This window comes from Ruditapes philippinarum, unplaced genomic scaffold (assembly GCF_026571515.1).
Source record: "Ruditapes philippinarum isolate M1 unplaced genomic scaffold, ASM2657151v2 ctg5321_1_1_1_1, whole genome shotgun sequence".
In the NCBI taxonomy this organism is placed as follows: Eukaryota; Metazoa; Mollusca; class Bivalvia; order Venerida; family Veneridae; genus Ruditapes; species Ruditapes philippinarum.
Window position 1 is genome coordinate 20,746 of NW_026858175.1, and position 13,216 is coordinate 33,961.

The following is a 13,216-nucleotide window of genomic DNA, read 5'->3' on the forward strand; positions in this document are numbered from 1 at the left end:
ATTTTTACTTAAAGTCTTTGGTGCTTAATTTAATTTTTACTTAAAGTCTTTGGTGCTTTTTATGATGAATACTATGTTAACATTTGAAGGAATATTGCAGCAAATTATGCTATTTTTGATGCTATTTTTAATTTTTATCAAATCCAAAAGTACTGGGTAATGCAGTAGCAGTACCACTTTTTAAGACAGTAATGCAGTACCAGTACCAGTAGTAGCAAAATTTTGTAAGAGTAATTCAGTATCAGTACCAGTACTTGCAAAATCGCTGCAGTACGTACTGCAGTACCAGTACCAGTACCAGTAATACAGCTCTGTCTACCGGTGGCGTTTTGAAATTTCATAAGAACCTAGATATATCTAAAGCAGTCGGACCTGATGAATTACCAACAAAAGTTCTTCAAGATTGTGCAGAAGATCTAGCACCAGCAATCTTAACTATATTCCAAATATCTATCAACACGGGAAATTTACCCTCCGATTAGAGAAATGCCTTCGTTTCACCGGTCTTCAAAAAAGGAGACACACACCTCCCAGAAACTATCGACCTGTTTCATTAACTTGCATTCTTTCCAAACAACTGGAACATATTATTTGTCGACACATCTTGGACCATCTGGAAAAATTTAAAGCACTTACGTCATTGAATCATGGCTTTCGAAGCGGCTTCTCAACTAATTGTCACCACTCACGATCTTCTGTCCATGTATGATAATAACGTACAAGTAGACATTATCATTTTGGACTTCAGTAAAGCTTTCGATACTGTTCCCCACAAAAAGCTTCTTCACAAACTTCACTCCTATGGCATCAGAGGTAACTTACATACTTGGATTGCCAACTTCTTGATGCAGGAAAAGATGAGTGTTGTCGTAGAAGGCGAACAATCATCGTCAGTAAATATGGGTTCTGGAGTCCCACAGGGTACAGTGTTGGGACCATTGCTCTTCCTATTACATATTAACGACCTTCCGGACCATGTAAAATCACAAGTGAGGTTATTTGCTGATGATTGTTTACTGTATCGCCAAATCAAGTCTCAAAAAGACCATCTTCAACTTCAAAAAGAGATAGACAATCTCCAAATCTGGGCATCTACATGAGGGATGAAATTTAGCGAAAAAATGTTATCTGCCGAGTTCGAAGTAAAAATCTATGCATTTTTACAACATTGATAATAACATACCTTGGTATTACTTTCTCGGAGGATATGAAGTGGTCGACACATATAAGTACATCTGTAAAAGAGCTAACTCGTCTATTGGATTCTTAAGAAGGAACTACGCCCATTGTCTAAAACCATGCCGCAAAAATGCTTATCTAGCTTTAGTCCGCTCAAAATTAGAATAGAATGCACTATCTGGGACCCTTATACCAAAAACGAAATTGATAAACTTGAACGTATACAAAGGCAAACCGCTCGTTTCATCACTAACAACTATACTTTTAGGAATCCAGGCTGCGTAACATCAATGCTGGAACAATTGGAATTACCGAGCCTCCAAGAACGCAGAAGATTACACCGGCTTATCTTCACCTATAAGGTAGTTGAAGTACCGGCAATTAACATACGGGAATACCTAACTCCTTAGGGCAATAGACGATCTGTAAGAGCTAAATCATATGAGACCATATAAGTGGTAACATTGTGGAAAAATCAGTGTGTAATTATCAAAAGTGCTACAAACCAGTATATGTAAAAACAGAAAACTACAAAAACTCTTTCTTCATCAGAACCGTGTTAGACTGGAATAAATTAAGTGACTCTCAAGTGTGTTCATCAACAGTTCAACAATTCAAAACCTCCATAAAACTTTGTGACTTAGGCGCACTCCCCCCACCGTCGTGTTTAAGCCAGATTTCGGTTGCTACGACGTACCCTCACAGATACAGATACCTTTTGATATAAATGCAAATATTGTGTTAAACAATAGCTTAAAGTAATGGCATATGATATACAATCATATCAAACATTAAACCCGTTGATCATTTCAAAACAAGACAATGTCAAAACCCAAGTTAACCATTTTTATCGTGTTCTTATAACACGTTTATATGTCTACGTCCCCGCGAGGGGTTTGACATTATCGAAAGATAGATAACAACCGCGTGTATATTGATTATAGTAAGAATTTACAGCAACCTGATTAATAAAATAGCTCCTAACTAACAATACGTTACAAGTAAACATTAGATTTGAACTTTTATCATGTTGAAATTAACTGTACATTGTAGTCTATTAAATTTAAATGCATTGCCTGCGGTTGTATAAACAAACATATTAGCGAAACAAAGTAACCACAATTAAATGATATCATATTTGACATTCAAGTATAATCTTTATTTTTATCTTTAATAGGCATCAGCTTAGTTGTTATGTCACTGGTTTACTGTATGAAAATTGTTTGGTCTTTGGGCCCCGGATCAGCGGATTTGGGTGCTATATTTTCTTTGAATACTTAAGTTGTTCAGATGTATGTTGAGGAACATCAGTCATTGATGAAATAAAGAAAAAAAGAACCCCTAAAGAAAGTCCAAAACAGCAAAATTGAAAATGTTGCAGGTTCCGTTTGATAAAGCCCAAATTAACACGGTCCAGGTAATGGCCACGGTATCGCTACTGTGTCTTATACCCGGTGAGCCGGGGTGTTCCGTAGTGTTTTTTCTGAGAAATCAAATTGCGTTTACACACCCCCGACAGAGCCCAGGTGTATTCCCAGTTCAGAACCCGATATAGCACCGGATATATACGATAAGCGCCGATGCTAAATCGATGTATTCCCGATTGATTCCGGTGGAGACCCGACTAGACACGGTTTCATCACGGTCCATCCCGACAATCGCCAATTTTGCCACGGTAACATTACTAGTGATGCCGGTTCTGTGCCGGAGACGTCAGGTAATGCGCCGATGCTTCCGGTTCAAATTTATGAGAATAAAACTGCCTGACCACGTTGACATCAGTCATTTGGTAAAAAGACAGCAGAGATGCCATCCGATGGAAAGGGGATGGAAGTTAGAAAAAAACTGTGCTTACAACACCTTCAGAGGTTGAGATACCTGAGGCTGAAAATGCACCAGCTGAAGATTTTTTCCTACTCTTATTTAACAAATTGTCCATGCTCGTGTTCCTTCTCTAAACAAAATGATCCAAAGTAGCACTTCAAGTTTATATATTCCTGTTCTTTAAATTGCCTGGTATCGGCATGATGTCGTGACACCACCGTCTATCACTGTTTTATAACCGTACTTGTCGGCAATATCCGTGACATTACCGGCTCCAACCGGAGCGTTGTTGCCAGTGACCTCAATGTACCCTGGCTCTACCGTAGCTCTGCCTGTTTATACCGTGGCTTGAACATCGTGTCATCACCGGGGCTTGCTTGACACGCATCCCGGTTTACTACGATTTGTCACGGTATGGATGCAGTGGTTTCCCGGCAATTCCCTGTTCGAAGCCGATGGAACACTGTTTTGGGATTCCTCCCGGTGAGTGCTGGTGAGCCCCGGTTGTATTAAACATTTAAAAACAACCGTGGCGATCTCTCAGTTTGTTCAGGTTCACCATGGTTTTACTTTACGGAATTTCAACGGCCCAACGCCGTTTTACCACGGTTGATCCCGGTTGACTAAACCGTGGCAAACCGGGACACCAAACCGGGACTGTGTAAATGGGGCTTAAACCGCCCAAGAAAAAAAAGGTCTTCAAATCAATGAAATTACTTAAACCGAATTCTGATCGCGACAATATCATAATACCTTTAAGAAGTTGTCAATCAGGTTTATAAATGAAAAAGACAAAAGAAAAATACTTATCTATTGAGACTTGATTTTCAATTGTATCTTTCTAGAATACGCTTTCTAGCGTCAATATTACATTATATAGCAGCTCAAAACCTCGATATTTAGGTTCATAAAAGAAAACAATTAAAACAAAGATACTTTTGTTAAATAGCAATTACAGTAAAAATAACTATGAGAGCGTTAAAAAGTAAAATACTACTACTTTTAATCATGATTTTTACATGAATTTATATCTTGCGACATATAAGGGCAGTGTCATTTAACGGTAGGGAAAATTCGTGCGACATTTAACGTTAACATTGCGACATTTAACGGCAAATGATTTTGCGACATTTAGCGGCGGTTACGACATTTAGCGGCAATGGTGCGACATTTAGCCGTAAGTGAGACATTTAGCGGCGTTGCGACATATAACGGCGCCACAATGTTCTATACATTGCATTCACATACAAAACAAACAACATATTGCTTCATAAAATACGGAGGCATATTTTTGTCGACATTGAAACTCTACAATCACGTTAACTATATTTAATTGCAAATTATCTGATAAATTAGCATATTTTCCTGTTTACTGACGGATACAATGTAGGTTTCTAACTTGCAAAGTGCCCACAAATGCCAACATTTAATAATAATTTTTGTTTATCTATAAAACACATGTGTTAGTTTACCAGTCAATTAAGTTTCTGATCATTATCTGTATAACAAGATATTTTTTTAGTTTCTAGATAATACACTTTAACTGATAGCAATTTAAAAGCCTTTACGATGGCCGTGTTATATGCGATAATAATTGGAAACACATGGGATATGTCTGTAAGTTGATATAGCTTTATACATATCAAATACATGTATTTCGCATTTTCTTGTAACTGAAAATCTACCCAGTGATATAGATAATTACTTGATAGACAGCTGACAAACACAAACCATTTATAGATAAATTATCTAATTGGTAAGTGATGGCAAATGTGATCAAATGTTAGTGTTTTTTTTTTCTTAGATTCTTACATTGAATTCGTAATTTCATTATTTCAAAGAAAATACTTTAAGTTAACTTATTTAAATAAATGTTTGTATATCAAGTTATTAGATAAATATATAAAGTTAATTGTATGAATATATCAGACTGCTGTATGTGGAATATCCATCCATAATAAAATATGAATATTTGTTTAATTACTTGGTCTGGTTCTATCTGGATCTTCAAATGTCAGCTAGTTTAATTACAGACCGTTGCAAATAATAAATGATGAAATGCTAAAAATTACTGATTGTCATATTATGCTTAGATTCTTAATTATGAATGAATGATATAATGATTAAACTTATAATAAACTTAATAATTACCGCTCTTTTAAATTTGCACCCGAGTTCATATGCACCAGGTCTATGTGAATTGGGATGATTTGTGATAGAGCATGTCTATCAATGAAAATAAACATAATTTTTACATGTAACAATATGCATGTCTAAATATTTCAGTTAAAATAATTTTGGTCGTAAATATCTGCAAGATTCCACACATAACCACAGAATATCTTAGAAAAGTACCAAACTAGCTAATCGAAATTAATATTTTTATATATAAAGGAAAACTCTTACTATAATATTACATGAGCAAAATAAGCAGGTGTGACATTGTTATAAAATAAGCACATCTTTGTTATTCACATAAGGCCCTGATTTTTTTACATGACATAATTCTTTTCCTTTGTCCTTTAGCTTTGACCTTGACCTTTGACCTAATGAACTATTTCAAGCGCGGGCGTAACACTAAGATACATAAAAGGTAGCATTTAAATTAAGTACTATTGTACATGCTCCCTTTATGCATGTAGAAGATACTTCGGGCACAAATCTCTCTTGACCTTTACCTTGCATATAGATATAGACAAGGGTTATGCATGTATTGATCAATCTCATACTGGTAAAAGGTTGTGTTAGAGTCCCTCAATTCTGTACAAACATTTATTTTTATTTTTATCTGACATATGACCTATGGCATTTTAATTCGGGAAATATTGTGCGGATGAAATCTAGACATTTTAAAATATCTAGTGACATGACCTTAAACGCTCAATCTTGTGATTGTGAACATTTGTGACATAATTACTAAATTCATGAATTTAAATGGTTTGTACACACAGTATAACACTTTCACCTGTCCTTTAATATCTTAAAATGACACTGACGCTGGTCACAGAGAAATAAATATTTTGCGCGCTCATACGTCGCTCCTATTGTGCTATTCATTTGTTTTATTTTATATTCTTACAAGCATCTGATTATTACGCAGAATATCTGCTTTAGACAAATTATGGACATTTAAGAATATTCAGTAAACAGTTACTGTATTGACGTGTACCACTCGGGATACTGAAAATCTCAATACATACATACATATATTTTCATACATTAACCTGACATTTGACCTGTAAGTGTAAAATTAACCTTGGCTCCATAAACATGAATTTTGCGTGGTTCATTACGCCTTAAAATGGCAAAAATTGTATCAAGAAACACTTAAATGCATGTGAAGGTTTTGCTCTGGACAAGCGTTTTCCGTGTAATCGTGACCTTTGACCTACAGACCCGATTTGCACTCTCTTTTGGTGAAGATTGATATTAGGTACTACTTTGATTTTTCAAACATGAAGAAGATATCTTCTGGACAAATTGAACGCCTCCCTTAAATCATGGGCATTCCCATAAAACGACAGTTTTTTAAACGAGCATTTAAAAATGAAAATTAATAAAAATAGGAAATCATATTTTCAAACTGTATCAGACCAAAAAACAAAAATGATAAGACAAGTCAGTAAAAAATACAAAGTCATCATGCGCAAAAACACAATATCGAATAAAGAGTCAAAATAAGAGAGACAAGATTTTGACAAGCAAGAATAGTCAAAGTAAGACAAGACGTTCCCAAACAAAAATGTAAAATAAGACAAGACGTTGCTAAAAAAAGGGCCACAGTCGACAAAAAGTTGACAAAAAAACAAGGTCAAAATCAATTGGAATTGAAAAGCATAAATTAAAGTTTCGATAACATATAAGGTCAAAGTAAGTGTAGACATTGGCAGACATATAAGATCGGAGTAACACAAGACATTTACGGGATAAAAGTCAAAGTAAATAAAGAAATACACAAAGTCACAAAGTCAAAATATAACAATACATGAAAAACAATCACGATCTAAAAGTAAGACAAAGCGTTGAATACCTCAACTGTAACAGTAAGTCAATACATAGGAAAATATACAAGGTCAAAGTAAGAAAAGAATACCAGACATCGATAGTACGAGGTCAAAAATTTAGACAATAATAATGCAAACGTACAAGGTAAAAGTAGGTCAGACCATTGGCAAACATACAAAGTGAGTGTAAGAACGCACAAGGTTAGAACGAAAGATAAGCAATTGACAAACATACAAACTAAAGTAGTTCAAGACAATGACAAACAAACAAGGTAAAAAAGTAAGACATTGAATAACATTCAAGGTCAAATAAGACAATACAGTGACAATCATACAAAGTCGAAAATTATACAAGACATTGGCAGGCATAGAAAGTCAAAATATAAGATAAAGCATTTTTCAAAGTTAGACAAACATTGACCTAGTTTCAAGGTAAAAATAAGGCAAAACATTGTCAAACATTCAAGGTCTTATTAAATATAAGGCATTGGCAAGCACGCAAAGTCAAAGTACGGTAAGATATTGACAAACATACAAGGTAACTGTAAGATGATACATTTACATACACGCAAAGACAAAGTTAGGCAAAACATTGGCAATAGAAAACAATTTTAAAGATTAAAAGCTAAGGTGTGACATAACATGGACAAACATGGATTTATGTCAATATAAAATTATGTATTTGTAAAAAGAAATATGAAGTCAAAAGTACAGGAACAAAACTTAGCTTAAATACGAAAGACAATTATAACAGTAAAAGTCAAAATAGAACACACAGAAAATCAAACATGCCAGTCCTGTTATGCTTATACAGTCCAACTTTGTCTCAATACACTTCTTACTTTTAAAGTTAAAGCACGTCTATGTTTGTATAAACTTTATACACTATATATTTATAAACTTAACTCACGAACTAAGATTTGTACACTACGTAGTTATAAACTGATCGCACTTACAAACTTTATCTACTAAATTATTTTATATATTACACGCATAAACTATTAAAAACGAAATGCATTTACTACCTACTTAAATACTTAACGCAATAGTTATCAATAAACTTTATACATTAGCTATTTATAAACTTAACGCACTATGTTACTAATGATATATGTAATGTTTGTTTTAATTATTAAATATTCAATTGACGGTTTAGCTATTAACTTACGCGCTTTCTATTAATAAACTTACGTATTGTTGCAGATCACAATCTTCGGTTTCTGTACACTGTGGTCCTCCCATATAAACCTCGTCACATTTAAAACATTGCGTGATGTTGTTCGATGGTTCTGAAAAATTTATGCCATTACTAACACAATGTTTTTGAATACTTGATACTTGTTTGTGTTTGTTTCTTTAATTTTATTGTTTATTACCATCACCCCCAACCCCACCAACTGCCTCCTGTCACACCTTTTAACGAAATTCGCAGAGTTGGTGTCCTTTTCCTGTGTGTTCTGGTTTGAATGATTTGATACCATTTAAGCACCGAACACATAATGAACTTGTACCTACTTTGTAGAGTATTCCTCGTTTTTTCCCCAAAACTTGCCTGATTCTCTTCTAAACCTCAAAGTAGCCTGCTCTTAAGCCACTTTAACAATTCTATCAAAATTTCCCCTGTAAATTTTTACCTAAATAAAAGAGAATAATCAAATTCATTGAAAGGATATAAAGAAAGTGAAGTGTTAAACATTACTCCTGTTTTATCACTTACGTTTATAACCGCATCCTTCTGCATTGCAGCTATCCTGGAAGCAGCACTCGGAACATAGCACTAAATCGTTGTCTACCCGTTTCTTCCTCGAATTCCCGTCACCGTATGCGTTCTTATTACATAATTGTAATTTGCAATACTGAAATAAATTACATCTTAAGTATATATTTTGTTAGAGAAGTTGGGTTTTTTCCGATTTTGTTAAGTCATATACAAAGATTTACATGTGTCAGTAGTAAAACAAGGTATCTCTGCCTCTGTTTTTGCATGAATGAACATTGCCTTTTTATGAGTTAATTATGTTTGAAATATGGTTATTAAGTACATGTTTAGATAAAGTAAGAAGATTGTTTTCTGTCATTACATGTGCTGGTAGAGGATCCCAGATTTCCCATCGTCTGTTCTTTCATAAACGAGTTGAAACATAGTCTTTCAATAGTTAATTATGTTTAAATTATGGTCATTAAACACATGTTCAGTTAAAATAAGATCTGCTTAAAAATAATTATTCAATTTTATTCCTCCACGTTTTCAAATTATATATTCTTCTTTAACGTAATATCATGACGTCAGCAACGTCATTCCGAATCACAAGACGTATTATGTGCAATAGATAGAGACAATTTTATTAGGATATATAATAAAACAATATGTCCTACTATTTTTTTAAAGCCACATACATAAAACTTAATGAACAATATGACTTACATCCAATTCCTTACATCCAGTATTGTAAACCGGTTTGAAGTCAACTGGAGACAGTATTTTTTCTATGTAGCATGTCTGTAAATGTAAGCAAAATCAAAGCACTGAAGGCACTGAATTTGTCTGAATCACAAAACTTACTTCGTAAGTATCAATCGCAACTTTTCCTATCAATATGATGACTAAATTATTGTAACAAAATTAAATGTTCATATAAATTTTAATAAGAATGATCTCTAAAATCTTAAAGGTTTTAGTCAATTTTACGTTAACCCTTTGATGTTTTATCATAGAAATAAGAAACACTGACAAGGACATAAGGATTAAAACGATGATGTTTGCTTACATCAGATAACTATACTATTTGATATGACATAGTTTGATTCAATATTTACCTGGTTAGCAGTGCACACTATGGCTTCTTTGCAGTTACTTAAGTCTGCGATATTGTGACAGCTTAAGCATGTGATACAATCAGCAACTTGAAAATAAAAAAGAACCATATGTACATGTATAAGGAATTTTTTTTATAGATTACTTGTTCCGTCTTTATTTCTAAATGTATATTACAATCGTTACAGTTGTTAATGTTTTACTTGAGACAATATAACCATATACACGTGTATATATTAAATGGAATAATATCTTTCGAAACATGTCCGAAATATAAAAACAAACCATCTTATACAACTTAATTATCTGATGAAATGAATATCAATGCCTTTTTGTGTTGAAAAAAGCTAGTGAGTTCAAAATACAACTCAAAGCTCAAAAAGCCTCACTTAAAAAGTGTTTGCAAAGAACGTTCGTAGTGCAATAACAAATTGTGTCTTTATTTGTTTTCCAGAACTGACAAATTGGATGAAAAAAAAGACGAGGACGAGATCGGTTTTTGTTCTTAAATAGTACGTAAAGTATATATCTACGTCGTGGTTCTTAGTGGTTCTTAGTGGGATAGCGTTTAAGCTTCAGTGAAGTGCTTGGCTATAAGTGGAGAAAAAGGAATAAAGAATGTGTGAGAAATGTTGATTGGTTTTCGAGTTTTAAGTCCGGATGTTTTCTGACAGCCCCTTTGAAATTATCGGGTGCTTGTATACAAATATTTTAAACTTTATTTATTATGATAGTTGAAGCATTAACTATAACTATTTATTACTTGTTTGTCAAGTATTCAAACATAAAGTGATTGATATATCAAGAAAAGAAGCAACAGTTTTGTTTAAAATTGATGAGACCTTATGTCATGGTGAGCCATAATTCAAACAATATAATTTGACACCTCAAGTCCAATTACAATCTAAATAAAATCAGCTCCTGATAAACGCTTTGCATAAGGATCTGACGGGCATAAATAAAAGGTTGACTACTCGTGACCATTCAAACAGCCAATCACCGGCGAGCTTTCCCAATACTGCGTAGGTGATTTTCACGATTTTGAAAACATGGCGTTTACTGCCTACGGAGCCCCCTAAGGTGACATTTTTTTCCCGGCCATTAATTCGTTTTTAAGAAATATTAATTCGTAATAAGGACACCTTTATTCGTAATAACGAGATATTAATTTGTTTTTACGAAATATTTATTCGTAATTACGAATTGATAATTCGTTTTTACGAATTATAAATTCGTAATAACGAAATGTAATTTTTTTTTACGAAATCTTATTAAAGGTCATTGTGAGCTTGACAAATAACCCACTAATCTCACAAATGCAAAAAGGGATCATTTACAAGTCTGGATCAACCTTGCGATTATATGCCGAATGGTTCCAAAGTTGTTATATTTAAGTGAACAGTGTTTTTGAGTGAGAAGTCATTCTCTATCCAAAATGGCCTCTTTTTCCCCACTGTCAAATATATGTTCATATCAGCATTGTTTTACTTTTTGTGCGATCATAAAAACATAACATTTTATTTCAAAACTCAATATTTTTGACTAAACGAAACAGAAAAAATGTCCGTGTTTGGATTTGAAGCACAGGACACCCATTTTAAGAAAAGTTTGCTAGTGCGTGTACTATCACGGCTGTGGCCGCAACACTATTGCAGGACGATTATTTTAATTAATATACAAAAGTGTTTAGTTATAAAACTTGGGGAGGAAAAAATATCACTATTTATATTACATTTACATGCCTTATATTCAGTCAGGAACTTAGTTTCGAGGCCTTATTAATAACTATTACCAAAATTCTTTGAAACCCTAAAAAATGTTATTCGTAATAATTTCGTAATATCTTTTCGTTTTTACGAATTAATATTTCGTAATTACGAATTAATATTTCATAATTACGAATTAATATTTCGTAATTACAAATTAATATTTCGTAAAAACGAATTAATATTTCGTAAAAATGAATTATTATTTCGTAATGACGAAATATTTTATCGTAAAAACGAATTAAGTTCCGGGGGGGGGGGTCACGTAAATATAAAAACTAGAGAATTAACATTTCGTAAAAATCGAATTATTATTTCGTAATTACAAATTATTATTTCGTAAAAACGAATTAAGTTTCGGGGAAAAAAGTGTTAAAATGTCACCTTAGGGGGCTCCGTAAGAATGTTACCTTTTGTGTTAAGTAAAATAAATCCAAGCAGGATATAGCCTGAAAAAAAAATCAAAATGCAAATATTCATATTCATTACACATTAACAATATTTTCTGATAAGATATCGATCAGTAATTAGCGGATGTTTTCGTCCATGACCCCCCCCCCCACCGCCCATTTCCACTGAAACAAAATTTCAAATCTAATTATGAAAATGGTGTGTAATTTAAGATTATCAGCAGATATAATGTTATGCAGGCTGATTGACAAGATTTTATCTCACGATTTTCAGCGAGTATCTTGGATCTTAGAGTTTTACATGATTTTTTTATTTTTCACATCGACACTGTAATGGTCACATTGTGACTTTCAAGCTTTAGTGGTTGAGTAAGACCTCAAGGGCCACTTCCTTAAGGCACGAGCAACACCTGAGTAGAACAAACTAGCTTCCTTATATGACAGAACTCAAGGTCCCTGGCGGGATTCGATTCCATAACGGCGAGGGGTCACGTGGTTGAATGTGCTGTAGACAATTCGAGAATCAATTAATAAACCTAAAGTTCAGCAGTCAATATATCTAAATAATAGTAAATAGAAAAGAATAAATAAGCTAAAATTTACTTTACGGTTAGCCAATTGTGATTAAACAGTAATTTAATTATAAGACAGATGTGTTTTATATCGAATAATAACAACTTTTCCATTAATAACAACTTATCATTAGCATATAGGACGTTTCCATAAGAACTCGTGTATTGACCTATTATATTATTAACCAAATTAATCCCAGACACTTTTTATAGTTATGAGTGAACTATAAGTCATTGTTCAGTGCTTTATGTTGAAAAGCGCTGTACCTTTCTTTTACCAAAGTAGGAAAATAATTACCATTGAATCGAGGCAATGAACGTTTATGAATACATTGAGATTTTAATAGAACAATATTTTTTTACCTATATGTACTATCCGTTTCATCTTCGTCGTGGTAAATCTATGTGTGTGATAAGGTGACAAGTGATCTAATTTTCAACAGATAACAAAAAAGTTTACAGTCTTAACAACACACATTTTAAAAGTATCAAATTTTTCTATGTCTATAATCGGAGTTTATATGTGATACCATAAAGTGAAAATAAAATGTTTATATTATTTTTAAAAAAAATGTAGTTTTTGTAGTTTCAGTAAATGAATAACCTCGTACTCGTTTAATTTAACCTTTGCTGTAGGTATATGATT

The 13,216-nt window shown here is 33.2% G+C and overlaps 1 protein-coding gene across 1 annotated transcript; it reads right to left on the bottom strand.

Annotated features, from left to right (window-relative positions):
• Window positions 1–1,846: 1,846 nt before the first annotated feature.
• LOC132752408 (uncharacterized) lies at window positions 1,847–12,971 on the bottom strand. Its single transcript, XM_060742728.1, has 7 exons — window positions 12,934–12,971; window positions 11,999–12,037; window positions 9,825–9,910; window positions 9,433–9,507; window positions 8,725–8,863; window positions 8,199–8,296; window positions 1,847–1,894 (listed from the first exon to the last, which is right to left on the bottom strand). Exons 1-7 carry the CDS (start codon window positions 12,953–12,955, stop codon window positions 1,847–1,849), a joined length of 507 nt encoding a protein of 168 aa, XP_060598711.1. The 5' UTR covers window positions 12,956–12,971.
• Between the last annotated feature and the right edge of the window lie 245 nt (window positions 12,972–13,216).